Genomic DNA, 22511 nt, shown 5'->3' on the forward strand with positions numbered 1-22511 from the left:
GACATGTGGACGTACCAAGGAGAAATTGCTTCCTCAGCCATGGACAAGAGTAGAGGCTAGTAAAACAATAGGTTACTTACTGAAAACAAGAAAAAGATCGCCGAGAAACTGTAAGCACAGGGTTTGGTCGAAGACTGCAGCAAGAAAAGAACACTAAGGAAAAGAAGAGAAAGGACAAAGTTGAAGAGAAGACGAAGGGTTTAGGGTTTGAAAAACACACAACCGTCGTCAGATCAAAACGCCTTTATCTCAGCAGACGCTGAGGATTATAGGAAAAAGGCAAAGACTTACGTGACATGGCGGTGAAAGAAAGTATATGTCATATAATCATAAAGATACATTTATATTGGATATGACAGATTGAATCACATTGGGTTGGTAACACCTTGTTATACGCTTATAACATTCTCTTACCCGAACAAGAGTCAATCATCAAACAGGAAGTTTCGAAAGGAGATGTAATTAACTGGATATAATAAAGTGAAAAGGACTGAATATTGACTAAGCTCAGGCTAAGGAAAAAAACATTTAAGGATAGAGATTTAGGCGAATAACAGATTTTAAATTAACATCCTTATAAAATACAAACTAGTATTGATCAAAATAATTTTATATTGACCGGCATAACCTTGGTTATGCTAGACAAGTATAATATCAGTTTAAATAATATTGTTTATAACCCACGAGACAATACTGGTTGATATAATGTTGGTGGGTATAACATTAGCTATAATATAAAAGTATTCCAACGGTTAAGACAGCCTCAGCCATGATAAATAACACATAGGATATACGAAGGGGTAATGAACACAACATCACATTTATTCTTATAAATCAGAAAAGGATTCAATGGAATCACTTAATTCAATACAGAAGTTTGTTTTTACACTTGGAATCTGGTCAGGTACATAATATTACATTTCCCCTTAGAACATTAAACCTTAAACAGATAACAAAAGTTACAAACATGAGCCCTGGAGATGCTTAGAAAGTTTTAGTCCCACTATAGTCAAACTTACCATAGAGCAGAAGTGGAAACATTTTACCCAGCGCAGAGGAAGCTCATCCGAGCTTGTCAAGGTGCATAAGGGGTAATATCTTGCCCGAGACAATGAGGATTGTGGAGCAGAAAGATTCAAGGGAAAGGGGAAGGGGACAAATCTATTCAGACCATGATGGAAAAGTAGTTGAAAGAGCCTCTCCCAAAGCCATGGAGTTCTGCAACTAGAGCCACCCAACTTAGCCCATTGGTAATATGTGTTTTTCCCTTCTCGCGACATCCATGGGCTATTTAGTTGGATCCCAGTGAATAACGAAAACCTCTTTGAAGTTTCTTGAGCCTTCAGAACCTGGGCACCTCTGGATGAAAAGTCTGGACTTTGAAAAACTTCACCTATTAAGACAATCCCTGGAACCCTAGAGTTAGCCGAAGTAAAAATTTGAACAAACTCATATATAGATCTCGCCTTGTCCGACAAAAGTCGCCTCCAAAGAGGAGGATCCAAGACCATAATCTTAACAATGAAAGTTAGCAAGGAAGGAAAAGAACTAAGATGGGTGGTGAACGAATAGAAGGTTGTAACCCTATTTAAAGGATCAAAGGACCCAAGGAATCACGGTACTGAAGTTCACGGGATCACTATACTTAGTTTCATCAGATAGTGGTACACAAAATCTATGAGGTCATTTCAATATCTGGGGCAGAGTCACGGGTAGGAAAAAACAAAATTAGACTTGTGTCTAGTCAGTCGTCTACACCTCCTTCGACTAGACTTGAAGGGAAGGCTAGTGATATGGGTTAGGTTTCATAGGTCCTCGGTAAGAAGGAGAAAGGATATGACCAAACGGAGAAGGTAGGCTAATATCGGTCGGGATATACCTTGAAAAGAGGTAGGGTTGTATCGATCGAAATATGCCTCCAAGGAGGAAGATCCATATCAGTTAGCATATAACTCAAAGGAGGTAGGCTAATATCGGCCGGGATATACCTTGAAAAGAGGTAGGGTTGTATCGACCGAAATATGCCTCCAAGGAGGAAGCTCCATATCAGTTAGCATATAACTCAAAGGAGGTAGGCTAATATCGGCCGAGATATACCTTGAAAAGAGGTAGGGTTGTATCGACCGAAATATGCCTCCAAGGAGGAAGATCCATATTAGTTAGCATATAACTCAAAGGAGGTAGGCTAATATCGACCGGGATATACCTGGAAAAGAGGTAGGGTTGAATCGACCAAAATATGCCTCCAAGGAGGAAGATCCATATCAATTAGCATATAACTCAAAGGAGGTAGGCTAATATCGGCCGGGATATATCTTGAAAAGAGGTAGGATTGTATCGACCGAAATATGCCTCCAAGGAGGAAGATCCATATCAGTTAGCATATAACTCAAAGGAGGTAGGATAATATCGACCGGGATATACCTTGAAAACAGGTGGGTCTATATCGACCGAGATATGCCTCCAAGGAGGAAGATCCATATCAGTTAGTATATAACTCAAAGGAGCTAGGCTAATATCAGCCGGGATATACCTTGAAAAGAGGTAGGGTTGTATCGACCGAGATATACTTCCAAGGAGGAAGACCAATATCGGTCGGGATACGTCTTTAAGGAGGTAGGCCAATATCGATTTAAACATGCCTTTGAGAAGAAAAGCCAAGACCGGCCGGTTGACCAATACCTTGGAAAGATACTTAATAATATATAGCCTGGTGCTAGTTAGTATAATTAACATAGAAGGGCGCTGACAGAAGCCTCTGGAGGAATAATAATCATTAACTGAACCTAGTCATGATTAACTTTGACCGGTACAAGGAACATTGGTATATTGAGCTATCCATGATATAATAAAAGTAGGAGGGGCGGGAAGAAATGATAGAAACACTTTAAAGGGACTCATAAGATAGGATAGAGGTAAATATTTCAAATAAGATAATTAATGAAGATATCTGCAATATGTGACTATATGATAGGCATTATATATTTTGGCGGGAAATGTGTTTTTAGATAATTTTGCAGGTACTAAACGATAAAAAAGGTACATCTGGGGTACAAGAAAGATTTCTTAAAAGTCATTCACCACAAGTACGCAGCTTATGTCATCTCATAACAAACTCTAACAAACCGGGGTCCACTTCATGAATACGGAGGTTATATGAAGTGGTATAAAAGGGGGAATCCTTTCCGTTGGCGAGGTAAGTTCACATCATCACGCACAGTCGTAACCCTAATTTTCAACTACTGTTCATCTTCTTCCTCCTTCTTCCACACCAAGAGAGATCACTAATTTGAGCGTCGGAGGGTCTAGCCAGGGATTCCCACCTCGGTCTTAGGTCACTGACAATAGTGTTGGCTGGTCTCTTGTGCGCATGAGGTCTCGGAAGCTCCGGATTTGGTTTTCTCGGTGATTGGATCGCTCTTTCGTCATCAGGTCTTCGCGCAAGGAGAGCATTGGGTGATCCTACTCTTCCTGATCCGCTTTAGGTTTCTCAGATCAGCGTTCTCTAGGCTTTCTTCTCCATCAACAGTGGGTTTCTTCTTCCGGATCTCCGTCTTGTCCAGCTTCTCAGACAAGATCAATAGTCAATACCATGAATTTGCTTGAAACCTTTAGCTACCAAGCGACCCTTATAGATAAGTCCATCCATGTCAGTCTTTCTCTTAAAGACTCACTTACACCCTATGGGTTTTATCCCTTCAGGTGGATCAACCAAAGTCCATACTTGGTTGGTGTTCATGGATTCCATCTCGGATCTCATGGCCACTAGCCATTTCTCAGAATCTGGTCTCATCGCAGCTTCCTGATAGGTGGTAGGCTCATCCTCTATGAGCACAACGTCATCATGGTCAGACAAGAGAAATGAGTATCTCTCAGGTTGACGACGTACCCTATCAGACCTGCGAAGAGGTATGTCTACTTGAACTGGTTGTTGTTCCTCAACTCCTTGTGGAACAACATCATCCACAACACTTTGTTGTTTCAGTTCAACTTCCATCGAGGCTTCAGTACTATTGTTCGCATCTTGAACTTCTTCAAGATCGAACGTACTCCCACTAGTCTTTCTAGAAACAAAATCTCTATCTAGAAATACCCCAGTCTTTGCCACAACTACCTTGTGCTGACTGGGAATGTAGAAGTAATATCCCTAAGTTTCCTTGGGATATCCAATGAAATAGCACTTATCAGATTTGGGTCCCAGTTTGTCTGAGATTAGACGTCTAACGTAAGACTCACAACCCCAAATTCTCATAAAAGACACTTGGGCATCTTTCCCAGTCCATATCCTATATGGTGTCTTTATCATAGCCTTGGATGGAACTCGGTTGAGTATAAAAGCTGCCGTGTCTAGAGCATAGCCCCAAAGAAATGTAGGAAGATATGTGTGACTCATCATAGACTGTACCATATCTAATAGGGTACGATTTCTCCTTTCGGATAGACCATTCCACTGTGGTGTTCCAGGAGGAGTGAGTTAGGATAGGATCCCACACTCAGCTAGATAGTCACAAAACTCATGGCTAAGGTATTCACCACCTCGATCTGATCGAAGTATCTTAATACTCTTGCCAAGCTGGTTTTGAACTTCATTCTTGATTTCTTTGAACTTTTCAAAGGATTCAGACTTATGTGTCATCAAGTACACATAACCATATCTACTGAAGTCATCAGTAAATGTAATGAAGTACCTATAACCGCCTCTAGCAGCGACATTGAAAGGACCACATACATCACTATGTATAAGTCCTAACAAGTCAATCGCTCTCTCGCTGTGCTCACTAAAGGGAGTCTTGGTCATCTTGCCCAGTAGGCATGACTCGCATGTTTCATATGATTCAAAATCAAATGAGTCCAACAAACCATCTTTATGGAGCTGGGATAAGCGCTTGTCATTTATATGACCTAAGCGACAGTGCCAGAGATAGGTTTGGTTCATGTCATTTGACTTGAACCTCTTGGTACTTATGTTATAGATAGAGCTTTCAAGGTCTAGAATGTAGAGTCCGTTCATCAGATGTGCACTACAATAGAACATATCTTTTAAATAAACAAAACAACATTTATCCTTTATTATAAAAGAGAAACCTTTCTTGTCCAAACAAGAAACTGAAATTATGTTCTTAGTTAAAGTAGGCACATAACAACATTCATCTAATTCTAATACAAACCCAGAGGGCAGAGATAGATGATAAGTTCCTACAGCAACAGCAGCAACCCGTGCTCCATAGCCTACTCGTAGGTTCACCTCACCCTTCGTCAATGCCCTGCTATTTCTCAGCGCCTGCACATTAGTACAAATGTGAGAAGCACATCCGGTATTTAATACTCATGATGAAGAAATAGATAGATTGACTTCTATAACATATATACCTAAAGTGGAAGTCTCACTTCGCTTCTTCTTAAGATCTTCCAGGTACACCTTGCAGTTCCTCTTCCAATGCCCAGTCCGACCGCAGTGGAAGCAGGTAGCATCCTTGGCGACCCCTCCTTTAGGTTTCAGTGCCTTGCCTTTGCCCTTGGTTTGGGACTTTCCCTTGCCTTTAGGCTTTCCCTTGTCCTTGTGTTTCTGAACCATCAGAATAGAGTTGGGCTTAACCTTCTTAAGGTTGAGCTCAGCAGTTCGTAACATACTAAGAAGCTCGGGCAGTGGCTTGTCAATTCGTTCATATTGTAGTTTAGAACAAATTGACTATAGCTATCTGGCAAAGACTGCAAGATCAGGTCAGTGGCAAGCTCTTGGCCAAGCGGGAATCCCAACCTCTGTTGGTTTTCTATGTACCCAATCATTTTGAGTACATATGGGCCTACGGGAGTCCCATCTGACATCTTGCATTGAAATAGTGCCCTTGAGATCTCAAATCTCTCGTGCCGCGCTTGTCCTTGATATAGTTGACGAAGATGTTCAACCATATCATAAGCACCCATTAACTCATGTTTCTTCTGAAGCTCAGAGTTCATGGTCGCGAGCATTAGACATGATACATCTAATGCGTCATCTTGATGCTTCTTGTAAGCATCTTTGTCTGCTCGCGTGGCATTGGCAGGAGGAGCCTCCGGAATGGGCTGCTCTAGAACGTACAGTTTACGTTTTTGGGTGAGAACTATTCTCAGATTCCTGTACCAGTCCAGGAAATTTGCTCCGTTGAGCTTGTCCTTATCAAGGACAGAACGCAGAGAGAAGGTGTTCATGTTTGACATGGCAATCTACAACAAAAAAATGTAGAAAATAAATATCATATTCTTTTAATCATTTAATTAGGCCTTTAACTAAATGATGCTCCCACTGAATTCTATAATTCAAGTGGGACAAGATCCACATCATACTACGCCTTGAGTTAGCTTTGGCTAAATCTCCCAAGACTTAGTATGATCAGTAGGTAACAATTTACCAATTACATCTCTATGCAACTCTTGTTTATAGGATCAAGAGCCGCATTTATATTAAAACTCGAGTTAGCTTTGGCTAATACGCCCAAGAGTTAATATAAATGTAATTTTGACCTATCTACCAACCATTGGAAAATGCCTATAGTTAAACTCGATCCAATTGAGTTAACTAGTTACTCAATCTAATTGAGTTGTACTCACCCATGCGTTGATAGGCGGGACCAAGATTGTCCCTCCGTACCCTACCAAGATAATATGTGTTGCTCTGCTTTGGCAGATTCAACAACACATGTGATCGAGGTAGTGATAGGTATCATGGCATGGTAGGCATTTGAGTTGACGCGATTGAGATCTAATATAATCGATAGGGTGCATCTTGTACACGATTTAGATCTAATCTAATCGTTAAGGCGCTAATTAATTACTATACTAGCATGCATCACATATACACACATAAGCAATTAATTAAATTATTAGTGATTAGTCATGGCCCTACTACGATCTTCTCAAGCCAATGAGAAGATCGTATGGTTAACCTAGGGTCAACAGCTTCTCAAGCTCCTCCCTTTTACTACCTTGTGTTGCTCGCGCCCTCCTCGTAACTCCGTCTCGAGTGGACCTTCCACCGCTCCAATTTTGTACATTACAATTTTGAAACTCAAGTTACATTCGAGTCTAAACTAATTTATAACAAGAATAAAAGAGAGGCACGACGCGCAGGTCGTGTATCAAGTATACAACACACACAACACAAATGACGGAGCGCAGGCCGTAATATGAATTACAACACAATTTTTTTAAATCCAATTTGGGTCTTTTGGGTCATGACTATCACAAAATAATATATAATTCTAAATTATGTATTTTCTATAATTTTCTGTAATTTTACTACAATTTTTATGAGTAAAATTCCCAGCGGTTCAGTTTAGCTGGTTTTCGGGCGTAATCGCGGAACGAAGCCCCTTGCGGGGTCAGGGGTGTAACACCCATAGGGTCCTTAGCAAAATTCTAGAATATTCTATCATGAATAAAGAAAAATATATATGCTTTAGTTGAATTTTGCTCCTAGCCGAACACTTAAACAAATAAAATAGAAATAAAAATTACATAAGGTCTAGGACTTGAACTCTAGATCTCTCATTAGATGCCTGAATAAGATAACCACTAGACCAAGAGAAATTATTGTTAGGAAATAGAGGGAAACCATAATTAAATGTAAGAAGAAAAGACTCTTCTCTTAGAAGGAGAAGTAAGAGTTGTCTTCTCCCTCTCTAATGAAGAGATGCTCTAGAATATTCCTCTCTTACTCACCAAGAAGGGATGTATCTAGACTTTTCTCTTAATTATGAAGAGAGTAAAATAAAGGAGGAAGAAAAATATATTTTCCTTCCTCCTCTCATAATGAATAAAAGGAGGAAATTAATGATGAGTTGTCATTTGCTCTCATTCTCCTCCTACTCTCCCTCACCGTGACCTCTCTCTCCCTCTCATCCTCTTGCCGAGACCAAGGAGCAAGGAAGCTCTCCTCTAGGAAGGATTCACAAGCAAGGTTCCCTCCTTAGAGAATTTAGCGAAGGATGTGAGTATTCCCCTCACTGCAGTACAAGTTGTTGTCGAATCGATTGTTAAGTTTTTTTCAAGAGTTTTCAAAACCGTAAAATTTTCTTGTGGGTTTTGATGGATGATCTTTTAGGGTCAACAAGTTTCAAGTTATGTTTTATAAAAAAAAAAAAGAAATCTAAACCCTCACTATGAATATTTTGGCCAAGAGACAAAAGAGGGTTAAGGCTAGGTTCTTTTTCTTGTGAGAACATGCTTGATTTCATACTTATATGATATGTGAATTTTATGTGTTGATAGTTAAGTTCTCATTCTTCATGTTGTGACAAAAACAAGGAGATTTCTATACATATGTTTCGGCCAACATGACTTATAGGCCTTAGGTCAAGAATTTTGCATAGAAACCATAGTAGTTGTACTCTTTTATGATGTAGGAAATTTTATATGTGGATAACTTAATTTTTTATGCTTGATATGGAATGAAAAATCATGAAACCCTATTGATATGTTTCAGCAAAATTTAGATAAATAAGTTAGGGTTAGAATTTTGAATTCAAATAGTATCATTCATGAAGTATGGTGATTTGTATGTGCTTGTACAATGCCTTGTATATACTTAGATTAAGTTGCATGTTATATGGTTAAGTTTCATGCTTCATATGGAATAAAAGGATATGAAACCCTACTGATATGTTTCGGCTAAGTTGAGATAAATAGGTTAGGGTTAAAGTTTTGAACTCAAATAGGCTTATTCATGAAGTATAATGCCTTGTATATGCTTGTATAGTGCCTTGTATATGCTTAGATCAAATTTGCATGTTATATGTTTAAGTTGTATGCTTCATATGGAATAAAATGATATGAAACCCTACTGATATGTTTCGGCCAAGTTGAGATAAATAGATTAGGGTTAAAGTTTTGAACTCAAATAGGCTTATTCATGAAGTATAATGCCTTGTATATGCTTGTATAGTGCCTTGTATATGCTTACACTACAACAAAAACCCTCATAGACATCGGTTTTCTACCGGTGTCTATTACATTTTCGACTGATGTCTATGAAGGCGATGTAAAAGGTCTGCCATTTTAGACATCGGGTTAAAACCGATGTAGTATCACTTAACGACATCGGGTGTAAAACCGATGTAATATTATATGTTAATAGCACCAGTTTTGGCAACAGTATACAACCGATGTAATATTAGTTAATGACACCGGTTTTACAGCGGTGGAAAATCGATGTAATATCAGTATTGTTTAACGACACAAATTCGATTTCCGAAACAGTGAAAAATCGACAGTATCCAAGAAAATACACAAATATTCACAAATTACACAAATATTCTTCTTCCAACAGTATCCATAAAATACACAAATATTCACAAATTACATAAATATTCTTCTTACAACAGTATCCATAAAATACACAAACATTCTTTTTACGTCAAAAGCTAATAGATATTGTACACATCAAGGTAGAACATCGTGAGTCAAAAATCAAGCTGAGGCTACATTAAATTATGAGAATCAGAATCTGTTCAACTTGCTATACTGCTCCATTCTTCTTGCGCCTTTCATTTCCCTAATCTCACCACTTTTCATCTTCAAATATCTAATTTTCTGAGTTAAAACATCCACTGTTCTAATCTGTCAAACAAAAGTATCATTTGGTCTACTTAACTACAGAAAAGAACAAAAATAGAAGAAATATACATGCTGTAGAAGTCCTAGAATATCACCATCAGAAAGAAAAAATCACACTTAGTGGACATAAAACCTCAAATATATCCAACAATCTACCTCTTGCAGTTTCCTCTTGACATTTTCCAGCCCACCAATATCATCCCAGCTGACATTTGGTACTTCAACAACCTAATCAAAACCCAACAAACTATCAGCATATCTCAAGGTAGAAATAGAAGTGGTTTTTAGGCCATTCATCAACATATGACAGTAAACACAAGTTACCAACCCAAGCAATGAAAGGTAGCTTGATTAGTTACCTGATTACAAAATTAGCAATTCTTTTTCTTAGTAGCCCACTGTCTTCAGTTTGAATCAAGTACTCTTGAAGCTCCTAATGGTTCAAAGTTTCCAAAGATTCACAACACCAATGAAATAGAAGTTAGGTTAACATTTCAAGCAAATTGAATATAAATCATTTGCGCTGACAAAATTAGCACCTTCCAAGCCTCATCAAGACTTTGGTTGGTATTTTCTGCATTAATGGGGGTTAACAAGAAATTATCATATTACAACCTCTGAAGAGACCTTCAAGGATTCATTTAAACTTCCGCTACTTCTGAGCCTGTAATTGTTGAACCCACATTTTGAAAAATTGCCGTAGTCTTTTTTCCCCTCGTCATTCACTTTTTCATGTTTCTTCTCCATGGTGTATGTTTCTACTTCACTACTTGATGCTGTATTGGATCCACAAGAAGAGCGATCCACTTTCTTCTGATTCATAGCCTTATCTAAATCAGAAGATCTGTGAGCTGCTAATGTCTTTATCTTGCTGGATCCAGTGCCTTTAAGTTCCTTAGAAATCTCATCTCTTCCATCACAATCATCAGAGCCAGAAGAAGACGATGACATTGATTTAGAAGAGGCATGCTGAGGTACAGAGGCTGTATGAGGTACATTGATTTTGTAGCAAGGTAGAAACAATAAGACTTGGAATGTGGATGAGTTGAAGAATGACCTATACACATCTTGATCATTGTGGAGATGGGTAAAAGGTACAGAGGCTGTATGTAGCTGATGAAAATAACTGATTGTCGATGCATCCTGGACTAGTATAGTAGAAGCCAGGCTTCCATTTGCTTCGTCACCTACTTGGTCAGTTAGTAAAAAAGGGTTCTGGCTATCAGATGCATCAATTTGCATGCTCTGTCTACAATTGCTAACATGCATAGTAGACTTATTTGCATGGGTTTGATCACCTTTAGATGAATCTAGGTCCATGCTCTTAGAGAGAACCATACAAAACAAAATGAAAGGTTTCGAACATAAAAAAAAAAAATGTTAGCCATGCCAAGACTGAGATCACTCATCTATCTATCATTTTAACCAAATAAATTAGCTACTTTGGTTTTGCAAAGTCTCCCAATTGTGTAGGAACCTCAGTAGCTTTTATCCCAAGTTCAGAGAAGAATAATAATGAGGAAAATCAATTTCTGTATTTACAACACTATTTTGATGTTAAATGACACAGATGTAAGTAATAATGCAATAAAAAAGAGAAAAGAAATATCTTAAAGGCAAGGTACTGATCTGTCTTGTTAATTAGCTCCAGGGAACACGAGCTCTGCTTCTTCAACTCAACTGCTCGATCCACAACCAGCAAAAAAATTCTTAGAAAACTAACTGAATTCCTTGCGATCAAACAGTCCACCCAAGAAGCCAAACAAAACAATCCACAACCATCATGCATGATCATAAAAAAAGGGAAATGTAGGACTTAGACTGTTTCGAAGACCAAATGCGAACCATATGGCTTGGTTGACATACTTCCTCCCTGAAGAATGCCATACAGCTTGGCCTCGTAAAGCAACTGTGGATGCTTGGTCTTGCTGTTCTCCTGCAATCATGTACAAAAATAGTAAAAACAGATAACCAACACGACTAGCTCAATCAAGACAGCGCGATACAAAATAAAATTCATTAACGTCTATTCAAAGCCTGATTATCAGGAGAATGCATCAAAGTTGATCGACCTTCCAAATTATTTTAAACGCCAAAGAAATTCAGCTAGTCGACCATGACAAATACCACTTTCCGAGAGTTCAATAGGTCATGCCGGTAAAGCGCATCACTTTAGGGTTCGGGCAAAAGTAGAAATACATCTTCGAAGAGAAAGCTCAACAAATTCAGTAAGAAGAAAAGGCAAAAGTATCCTCGATCGTGCTATACAAACAGGTAGCAAAAATCGGATAGCCAAACAAACAATACATCATGATAGATCGGAGAACTTACGATCTTAACCGCGACGATCTCAAACGTGTCAACGTGCGTCGCTGCAACACCCATAAGCAGATCGTAAGAGAATAATAAAAAAGGAAAACAAACGAACAAACCACAGAAGAAAGATCTCGATTTGCCCACCGAGAAAGATCTCTCCGAAGGATCCGCTCCCAATCTTACGCCCTAGCTTGTACTTCCCGCCGACGATCCGATCCATGGCCTACTTGTCCTTTGTTCGTCCTAGAAGAGCATCCAATAATTGGGCTGCAACAGGATCGAAGATTTCACGAGACAGATCTCCAGCTATGGGCATCACGGTGTTGCTGGCGCGGGCGAAGCCGAAGCTCCCCGAGCTTCCCCTTTTCCTGCCCGGGATGATCGTGATTGTGAAGAACCCCAAGAACCCTTTCCACATGTACAGTGGGATCGTGCAGAGGGTCACAGACGGGAAGGCCGGTGTGCTCTTCGAAGGGGGGAATTGCATCTATCATTTATACTGCGGTTTTGCTTAGGACCGGAGCAGGTGGTTTTGATCCTGATCGGGAGAGGCAGGTACGCTAGAAGGAGAAGAGGGAGATGAGGGGCTGAGAGAGATGGTCGGAGGAAAGTGGTGGTGCCGTAGCGACGATATAGGTTTAGGGCTAAGTATGGGTGGACGGCGCGATATAGGTTTAGGTTTGGAGGGAAGAGTGAAGTGTTGCAAATTTCGGCTAGGTATGGGTGGAAAAATTAAATTATTTTATTTTATCATAGACATCAGATTTTAAGAACCGCTGTTAAAATCGGTGTCTATTAACGAAAAAAAGGCGCTCATAGACATGGCCTAAAAAATCGATGTCTATGAGCGAAAATTTGCGCTCATAGACACCGATTTTTGGAAAAATCGGTGTAAAATACTCAAGGACAACGGTTTTTGCTTAAAACTGTTGTTGTTCCACCGATGTCTATGAGGGTTTTTGTTGTAGTGTTAGATCAAATTTGCATGTTATATGTTTAAGTTGTATGCTTCATATGGAATAAAATGATATGAAACCCTACTGATATGTTTCGGCCAAGTTGAGATAAATATGTTAGGGTTAAAGTTTTGAACTCAAATAGGCTTATTCATGAAGTATAATGCCTTGTATATGCTTGTATAGTTCCTTGTATATGCTTAGATCAAATTTGCATGTTATATGTTTAAGTTGTATGCTTCATATGGAATAAAATGATATGAAACCCTACTGATATGTTTCAGCCAAATTGAGATAAATAGGTTAAGGTTAAAGTTTTGAACTCTAATAGGCTTATTCATGAAGTATAGTGCCTTGTATATGCTTGTATAGTGCCTTGTATATACTTAGATCCAATTTGCATGCCATATGTTTAAGTTTTATGCTTCATATGGAATAAAATGATATGAAACCCTACTGATATGCTTCGGACAAATTGAAATAAATGGGTTAGGGTTAGAGTTTTGAACTCAAACATGCTTATTCATGAAGTATAATGCCTTGTATGTGCTTAGGTCAAGTTTACATGTTATGTGGATAAGTTTTATGCTTCATATGGAACCAAATGATATAAGAACCCTACTGATATGTTTCGTCCAAATTGAGATAAATGGATTTAGGTTAGAGTTTTGAACTCAAACATGCTTATTCATGAAGTATAATGCCTTGTATGTGTTTAGATCAAGTTTACATGTTATGTTGGTAAGTTCTATGCTTAATATGGAATGAAATGAGGGTGAAACCTACTGATGTGGTTTGGCCAAGATGGATTAATTGGGTTAGGAAAGAGTTTAAACCTAACTAAACATGTTATGTATTCTCATGATATGTAGCCTTTGATATATGAGTAGATTAAGCTTTCATGCTTCATGATATGATGAAAATATGCCTTATGATATGTTGCATTGCTATGTCTTATGATATGATATGCCATGTTCATGATATGATATGATAGACTTATGACATGATATGTCATGTTAATGATATGATATGCTAGACTCATGATATGATATGCCATGTTCATGATATGTATGCTAAGTTCATGAGATGATATGCCATGTTTGATTATATGAAAATGACATGTTATACTTTATGTGATGATAAGAACATGTTATGTTTCATAATGCATGTATGAATGGCTTATGTAAGAAGAAAAGCCTAAAGAGTTGCTTCCCTTAAGCTGGGACCAAGAGCACTCTTCATGTTATGGAAAAGAGTTGCTTCCCTTAAGTTGGGATCAAGAGCACTCTTCATGCTATGGTAAAGAGATGCTTCCCTTAAGTTGGGATCAAGAGCTCTGTTAATGATATGACAAGAATTATGACATGTATGATATGATGAGATATGATATGCATGATATTTTACTTTGTATGGCTTGTACCAAGGGTGGGCTCCATAAGCGCCCCGGGGTCGACGGACTATGAACGGACCTCGTTAAGGGATGGGCTCCTCAGTACGCCCCTAGGTCGACGGACTATGAACGGACCTAGATCCCTAGTAGGTTCGGGGCTAGCTACCCTGTCCTAGGGATTGTGCGCATTTATGTTTACATGTGGTACAAGCCAGGGCCCTTCTCATGATGATGATATGATATTCAAGTATGTATACTATATGTTTTGAAAGAAGCATGATGCATATGTGCATTCCATGATACATGTTTTAAAAATATACATATTGCATCTACATGCACATATTTATGAAATTATGTTTATGCACCCTTATGAACAGGTATGAGTTATGATACATGTTTACATGATATGATAGACTTCATGATATGTGCTTACAGAATGTGATATGAATCATGATATACACTTACATGATATACTTTGATATGTTATGCTCCTTATGTGATATGATATATTATGTTCTGCTTTCTCTCATGTTATGTTATGAGATGTTATGGTTTTTACATGATAAGATATGTTCTATGTTATGATTCTCCATGCTATATTATGCTATGCTATGGTTTCTACATGTTATGTTATGTTATGTGTTTTTTTTTCAGATTTATGGGTAGGCAAGGACCTCACTAAGCCTTTGGCTTATAGCTACACGTTTTCCTTGTACTGTAGATAAAGGCAAGGAATGGATCAATTAAGGGGAGTAGCAGGAAAGGTGATGGATGTGTGTGGAAGTGCTCGGTGGATAGATCTACTTAAGTTTTGGAACTTATAATTAGTTAAGCTGTGCATGTGAACTAAGTTGGACCCTATGCTTATGATGATGATTTCAGCTAGTGTTTCATACACTTATGATATTTTACTCATGTTAGAATGATGATGATATGATGAAATGTTCAGTATGCTTTGATTCACATGCCAGGATAAGTAAACTAAATGCATATGATAAAAGAAAATTTTTTTTTAATAAGTCTTCCGCTACCATGAATCCATATGCATTAGTAATTGATGTCTATGTTTCAGTGACGTCCGTCCTTCCGGGGTGGCCTTAGTGCTACCTGGAAGGGCGGGCGTTACAAGGGGTAGCGCCCCTACATGCGATATAACCATCACGAGTGTTCCTTAGCGATCCTACAATGCCTTATCCCGCTGTTCCAAAAATATTTGGGGCGAAACCTTGCCGTTTCGGAAAAATCTTCTCGGTAGCCGAAGCCTACAAGTGTCTAAACACTTGTGCTTCGCTTCTACGAGAAAAATACCCATAAAAACTATAAAAATAGGAAATTCACAGAATATTATAGAACTGATATTTTTCATAAAAATACAAACTAAACTCGTACAAGACTTCGCACGTGGCTCTGATACCACTGTTGGGATTTTCGGGCAGCAAAAACTGCCTTTTTGTGTTGCGGAAACCCCGAATCTCCCATGCCACCGGATCCGTGCGACGTTTATAAACAAAATTTCATGTACGAGTTTACTAAATCCTAGATCTATACTAGATCTACAAAGGAGAAGAGCCTTTTACCCTTGATGCGTTGCCCTTCGCAATCCCGCTTGTCCAAAGTTTCGCCGGATCTCGAGATCGTTAAGTGTACGATCCTCTATGCGTATCCACACGAACAAAACTAGGTGGAGTAGACCAAGCAAAGGTGTGTTATCACCTTAAGTGGTTCGGCCAAGAAGGATGAGAGGGAGAGCAAGAAGATGAGATGAGGAGGAAGAAGGAATGAATTGGCTTGAATGAAAAATCAACCCATTCATTCCACCATAAGTGGTCAGCCACATTAAGGAGTGTAACCTCCTTTCTCATTTAATGTGGCCATTAAAGAGGAGATTTGTAACCTCCATGAGGTGGCACACACATGTGCTAAACTTAATGATGTGTAACACCATTATTGGCCACTTAATGCCAACTCACAAATGAGGTGGCATATAGTCAAGTCAAACTTGACTTTTCATCTTCCTCTCAAGTCAAGTCAAACTTGACATTAAAACTCCCATGGTTGATCAAATCCAACCATTTGATTCAAGTCAATTTAATATAATAGATCTAATTCATTTAATTAAATTGATTCAATGAGTCAAAATCTAAATTAGACTCATTAAACACATGAATCAAATTGAGTCTAACTCAATTAGTTCAATTAGGATTACTCTTAATCCAATTTGATTCATCACATGAATCTAATCCTCTTGGTTCATCATATGAACCTAATCTCCATCTAATTGTCCTTTGTGTGTGACCCTATAGGTTCTTGTAATGTTGGCAATGCTCCTAAACTCATTTAGAAGCATAAGTAATGAGCGGTATCTTGCAATACATCATTACTACCCAAGTTACAAGAATGTTGAGATCCAACATCACCTTGTGACTACTAATTGTGACTCTTCACAATATATGACATTGTCCTTCTATCCTAGACATCTAGATTGATCAATGTGAGGCATAGACCATGTCATCCTCTAATCAATCTAAATCTTGAATCCCAAGTAGACTTACTCAATCAAATGAGCTCAATATCTCATATTGACTCATTTGGGCATGACCATGCACTTAGTGGTCTCACTCTATCAAGAATATCAATGTCACTCCCGTCATATAGGAGGGATAGATCTCATCTACATCACTCACATCTCTCTGCATAATTTGTTACATACCCAGTAATCGCCTTTATAGTCCACCCAGTTACGGGTGATGTTTGACGAAGCCAAAGTACATAACTCCTTATTTAGGGATCCATGGTGATTTCAGGTCCAAGGACTAATAGTCATACTAATAGCCACATGAGAAAGTATATGACACTCATATAACGATCCATGATACTTTCTCATGGAGGGTCATTCAGTATACATTCTCCAATGCATACCCATGTGTCAACTTGATATCTCTATATCCATGACTTGTGAGATCAAGTCATCGAGTTGACCTACATGCTAGTCTTATTGCATTAACATTGTCCCTAAATGTTAATACTCGACTAGGAATGATTAAGAGTAGTGTTCCCTATATCATCTCACTATCGATTCAACCAATCGATTGATATAGGTAAGAACCTTCTACTCAAGGACGCTATTATACTTAGTTTATTTGGCACCAATACAAGTAAGCATAATAACCAAAAAACCAAATGCCTTTTTATATATAATATAAGAATATGATACAATGAGTCCATACAACAATCATCAAATGATTGGCTCTAGGGCTCTAACTAACATATTTATCAACGCAAATTAGCTAAAGAACAAATCAATTGATTTTCAAAAGCTAAGTGTAACTATGAAAGCTAAACAATGAAATGAAAGAATAAGAAACAAGAATAAGGGCAATGATAAGGGATGTTCTAGGAGTTTTGGTTTCTTTGTAAGGTTATCAAATGTAAATGATCTACCAAATCTTATTCCTCAATTGTCCATTATTTGTAGAAGGTTGTCGGTTCTCTCTTGCAATAGACAACTGACCTAGGATTAAAATCTATACCTAAATGTGATCAATTAGGTATGAATCTATGTTGTCCTTACACGGGTTTGTTCCTATCACGAACACCCCTCAGATAATCAACATAGAAATTCACAATTCATCAACCGCATAAAGATACAAAGATTAATGCATACTATCTATCCTACCCCCTTGAATGACTCTATTTTACCTTCAAGATCATCCCTCAAACGTCCTTACATGACCATGTCTGTCACGTACATCCCTCAGAAAATCGAATGAGGAATTACCTCTATAAGATCCACAAGATATCCAAACATTCAATCAAGCATGGTAATTAAGCCCTAATCACAACAATCCACACAAGAAAGAATGGATATAAACAGGGAAAAATCATAGAAATAGGAAATTGGCATATCTACAAGAGTTTTACATCAAATTATCCTTACAATTACTCCCTCCATCCTAGAACAAAGAAATCTACTCCATAAAATGGGGAAAGAAATCTAAAGAGAGGAAGATTACAAGCATTCTTGATCCTATATCCAAGAAGAGGAAGAAAGAAAGCTTATCTACGATGAAGAACTGTCTCCGGATCTGATCCACAATCTTGGAGTCGAAGCATTGAAGATCTGCCCTTAAATCGCCGGAAAATCCCTCCAAGATGGTGAAGGAACGCCCAAATCTTGATTTCCCCCCAAAAGGGAGAAGGTCCCCTTTCATTTCATGAAGGATACCTTATATAGAGGGGAGGTTTGGGCTCCACACGGCCCTGAGGCATGGTCGTGTGAGGTTCACACAGCCAAGGCCACTCCCTTCTCTTCCTACCTTACATGGCCGTGTGTGATACACGACCGTGACATGCTTCTTCCACAACTCCCTTTGCATGGCCATGTAGATCTACACGGCTTGCATTGCCTCTGCCTCTGGAAACCTTGCACAACCGTGTGGTGCACACGGCCAGGGCCTTCTTGGTCTCTGGAAACCTTGCACGAACGTGTGGTGCACACGGTCGAGGCTTTCTTGATCTCTAGAAACCTTGCAGGGCCATGTGGTGTACACGACCTGGCTCCTTTTGGCTTCAAATCTTGGCACGTCCGTGTGAGGTTCACACGGCCGAAGCCACTTCCTTTTTAGCTACAACCACACGACCAAGGATCTCCACACGGCCTGGGCAACCCCCTATGGCAGGGTCGTGTGAGGTTCAGGAACAGCGTCTTCCTCTCTAGCTTCACTTGTAGATTTGGTCTCGAACATGAATCCTTCACCAAATTCGACCCCTGTATACAGAAAAATGCGCAAAAGTAGATCTTCGAACAAAAAGAGTAAATATGATAAAAGGAAATCTGGAAGTACGAAAATGCATAGATAAAGCATGCTCAAAGTATGTGAATGTGCGTCCAAACATGCTTAAAAGTGTATATAATCTACACACATCACAAGGGTATGCAAAAAAGTGCTCTAGGATGTCAATTTGGTGAGAGAGGCCAAAGTGTAAGTGAGTCTGATCCTCCTCTAGCCTCTCCCTCTGAAGAGCATTGGTTGATACTTCCAGATTGGGTGGTGGTGGCATGCCTCCCATATTAGCTTGTTGTTATTGTGGAAGCAATTTTTGTGCTCTAGCATTGATGAGTATCTCCAGATCTTCTTGTGTTAGGGTTATGATATTGAGTTTTCTAGCCTCTTCGATCATAAAGCTTCAGATTCAGGCGAATTTTTCCACAAACGGTGTTAAATTTGATCCTATCTCAAAGCGATGAGATGGTGTGCTAGCTCCAGCAACTGAAGAATGGTAAGCTTCTTAAGATCTGAAGGAACTCTCCAATAACCCTGCACACACTCAGATGATCTAACAAAGTGGTAGTGACCTAAGATCGGGGAGGAAATCCCTGGTTAGGTCATTCGATGCTCAAGTCAGTTCCTCGCTCGAAGGTGGAAGAAGAAAAAGAACCATAGTGGAAAGATGCAAGTACTCGTGTTTGCGTACCTTGCTAGCAGAGAGGATTTCCCTTTTTATACCACCTCACAGAACCTCTACGATTATGAGGTGGTCTCCGGTTTGTTAGAAGATGAGCAAAGTACAACCTGGACATCGTGCAATAATCCTTTGAGTTATCCTTTTTCTACCCCAGATGTACCCTCTTTGTCGTTTATGAGTTACATCCTTGATATGATGACATATACAAAAGAGTATATGGCTATAACCATTTAACAAACGAAGAAACTTCGAGAGAACAAGTTTGCCAGGCTATTATAAGGTTGTCAACTTCTTATTTTTTTAGATATATACCAGCCGATCATTAAGCCTAGATATATATTGGTCGATCATTAAGCCCGCCGTATCTTGAGAATGCCCCCTTATTCTTCTATTGAATATATCTCGGTCGGTCATGCATTAAGATTATATCTTAGCAGGTCATGCATTAAGAATACTTTATGTTGAATATATCTTGGTCGGTGATGCATTAAGAATTTAAGTATAAAGCAAGCTTTTCTAAAATAAAATATACCGACAATAATTGACAACGAAGCTTGGTCGACACTTCTAGATGGAGCAACTTGCGAGTCGTAGAGTAGTAGCAGAAGCTTGCACAGAGATGATTTTCGAAGCAGAACAAAGTTCTCCAGCCTTGGACCTCGAGCTCTCTTTTATAAGAATCGTCGATGTTCGGTCGACCGATCCCTGGATTCAGTCGACTGAACTTGATCTCTTCCTTCTTCACTAAGATCTGATCTTCGAGCATTAACTGATCTTTAATGGTTCGATCGATCGATAACCTTGTTCGGTCAACCGAATGGTGAACTTCTGATGTTCATAGATTATATACACCTTTTATGCATGTTTGGATGCACATTCACATACTTTGCACATGCTTTGTCTATGTATTTTCATACTTCCAGCTTTCCTTTTAGCATATTTACTCTTTTTGTTTGGAGATATGCTTTTATGCATTTTATGTACAAAGGGGTCGAATTTGGTGAAGGATTCATGTTCGAGGCCAAATCTGCAAGCGAAGCTAGAGAGGAAGGTGTCATTCCTTAACCTCACACGACCCTACCATGGGGGGTTGCCTAGGCCGTGTGGAGAGCCCAGGCAGTGTGGCTGCAGTAGAGGTGGAAGTTGCCACGGCCGTGTGAACCTCACACGGTCGTGCTAAGATTTGAAGCCAAAAGGACCATGGCCGTGTACACTACACGACCATGCAAGCCATCCAGAGCTGAAGCCTTACATAGCCGTGTAGATCTACATGACCGTGCAAGGTTTCTAGAGACCAAGAAGACTCTGGTCGTGTGCACCACACGACCATACGAGGTTTCCAGAGGCAGAGGTAGTGCAGGCCGTGTAGATCTACACGACCGTGCAAGGGAGCAGAAGCAATGTGTGCCACGACCGTCTATCACACACGACCATGTAAGGAAGGCAGAGAAGCGAGTGGTCTTGGCAATGTGAAGCTCACACGGCAGTGCATCGGGGTCGTGTGGCGCCCAAACCTCCCCTCTATATAAGCCCTTCTTCATGAATTGAAAGAGAATCTTCTCCCTTTTGGGGGGGGGATCAAGATTTGGGGCATTCCTCCACCTTCTTGGAGGGATTTCCGGCGATCTAAGGGCAGATCTTCATTGTTTCGACTCCGGGGAATGAAGATTAGATTCATGTTCGAGGCCAAATCTACAAGCGAAGCTAGAGAGGCCAAATCTGCCAGCGAAGCTAGAATTTGGTGGGCCAAATCGTTTCGACTCAGGGGTCGAATTTGGTGAAGGATTCATGTTCGAGGCTAAATCTGCAAGCGAAGCTAGAGAGGAAGGTGTCATTCCTTAACCTCACACGACCCTGCCATGGGGGGTTGCCCAGGTCGTGTGGAGAGCGCAGGCCGTGTGGCTGCAGTAGAGGTGGAAGTTGCCACGGCTGTGTGAACCTCACACGGCTGTGCTAATATTTGAAGCTAGAAAGACCATGGCCGTGTACACTACACGGCCATGCAAGCCATCCAGAGCTGAAGCCTTACATGGCCGTGTAGATCTACACGGTCGTGCAAGGTTTCCAAAGACCAAGAAGACTCTGGCCGTGTGTACCACACGACCATACGAGGTTTCCAGAGGCAGAGGGAGTGCAAGTCGTGTAGATCTACACGGCCGTGCAAGGGAAGCAGAAGCAGTGTGTACCACGAACGTGTATCACACACGGCCGTGTAAGGAAGGCAGAGAAGGGAGTGGCCTTGGCCGTGTGAACCACACACAGCCGTGCCTCAGGGTCATGTGGCGCCCAAACCTCCCCTCTATATAAGGCCTTCTTCATGAATTGAAAGAGGATCTTCTCCCTTTTGGGGGGAGGGGGAATCAAGATATGGGGCGTTCCTCCACCTTCTTGGAGGGATTTTCGGCGATCTAAGGGCAGATCTTCATCGTTTCGACTCCGGGGAAAGAGGATTGGATCCAAAGACAGTTCTTCATCGTAGATAAGCTTTTCTTCCATTTCTTTCTCAGATTTGGTATCAAGATGCTTGTATTCTCTTTATCTTTGGATTTCTTTCCTTGTTCTATGGATTAGATCTCTTGTTCTAGGATGGAGGGAGTATTTGTAATGGAGATTTGATGTAAAACTCTTGTGGATTTGCCAATTTCCTATTTCTATGATTTTGCCCTGTTTGTATCTATTCTTTCTTGTGTCGATTATTGTGATTAGGGCTCAATTACCATGCTTGATTGAATGTTTGAATATCTTGTGGATCTTGTATGGATTGTTTCCCATTCAATTTTTTGAGGGATGTT

The 22511-nt window shown here is 39.7% G+C and overlaps 1 protein-coding gene and 1 long non-coding RNA gene across 2 annotated transcripts; both read right to left on the minus strand.

Annotated features, from left to right (window-relative positions):
• Positions 1–9541: 9541 nt before the first annotated feature.
• Positions 9542–10894, minus strand: LOC121968219. Its single transcript, XR_006108006.1, has 5 exons — positions 10649–10894; positions 10131–10560; positions 9951–10024; positions 9748–9819; positions 9542–9594 (listed from the first exon to the last, which is right to left on the minus strand). It is a non-coding gene; the product is annotated as an uncharacterized LOC121968219 (long non-coding RNA).
• Positions 10895–11333: 439 nt separating this feature from the next.
• On the minus strand, positions 11334–12346 carry LOC121968220 (casein kinase 1-like protein 3). The gene is made up of 3 exons (XM_042518682.1): positions 12052–12346; positions 11923–11963; positions 11334–11527 (listed from the first exon to the last, which is right to left on the minus strand). The coding sequence occupies exons 1-3, from the start codon at positions 12125–12127 to the stop codon at positions 11408–11410; spliced, it is 237 nt and encodes a 78-aa protein (XP_042374616.1). The 5' UTR covers positions 12128–12346; the 3' UTR covers positions 11334–11407.
• Between the last annotated feature and the right edge of the window lie 10165 nt (positions 12347–22511).

Source organism: Zingiber officinale, chromosome 3B (genome assembly GCF_018446385.1).
Source record: "Zingiber officinale cultivar Zhangliang chromosome 3B, Zo_v1.1, whole genome shotgun sequence".
Lineage (NCBI taxonomy): Eukaryota > Viridiplantae > Streptophyta > Magnoliopsida > Zingiberales > Zingiberaceae > Zingiber > Zingiber officinale.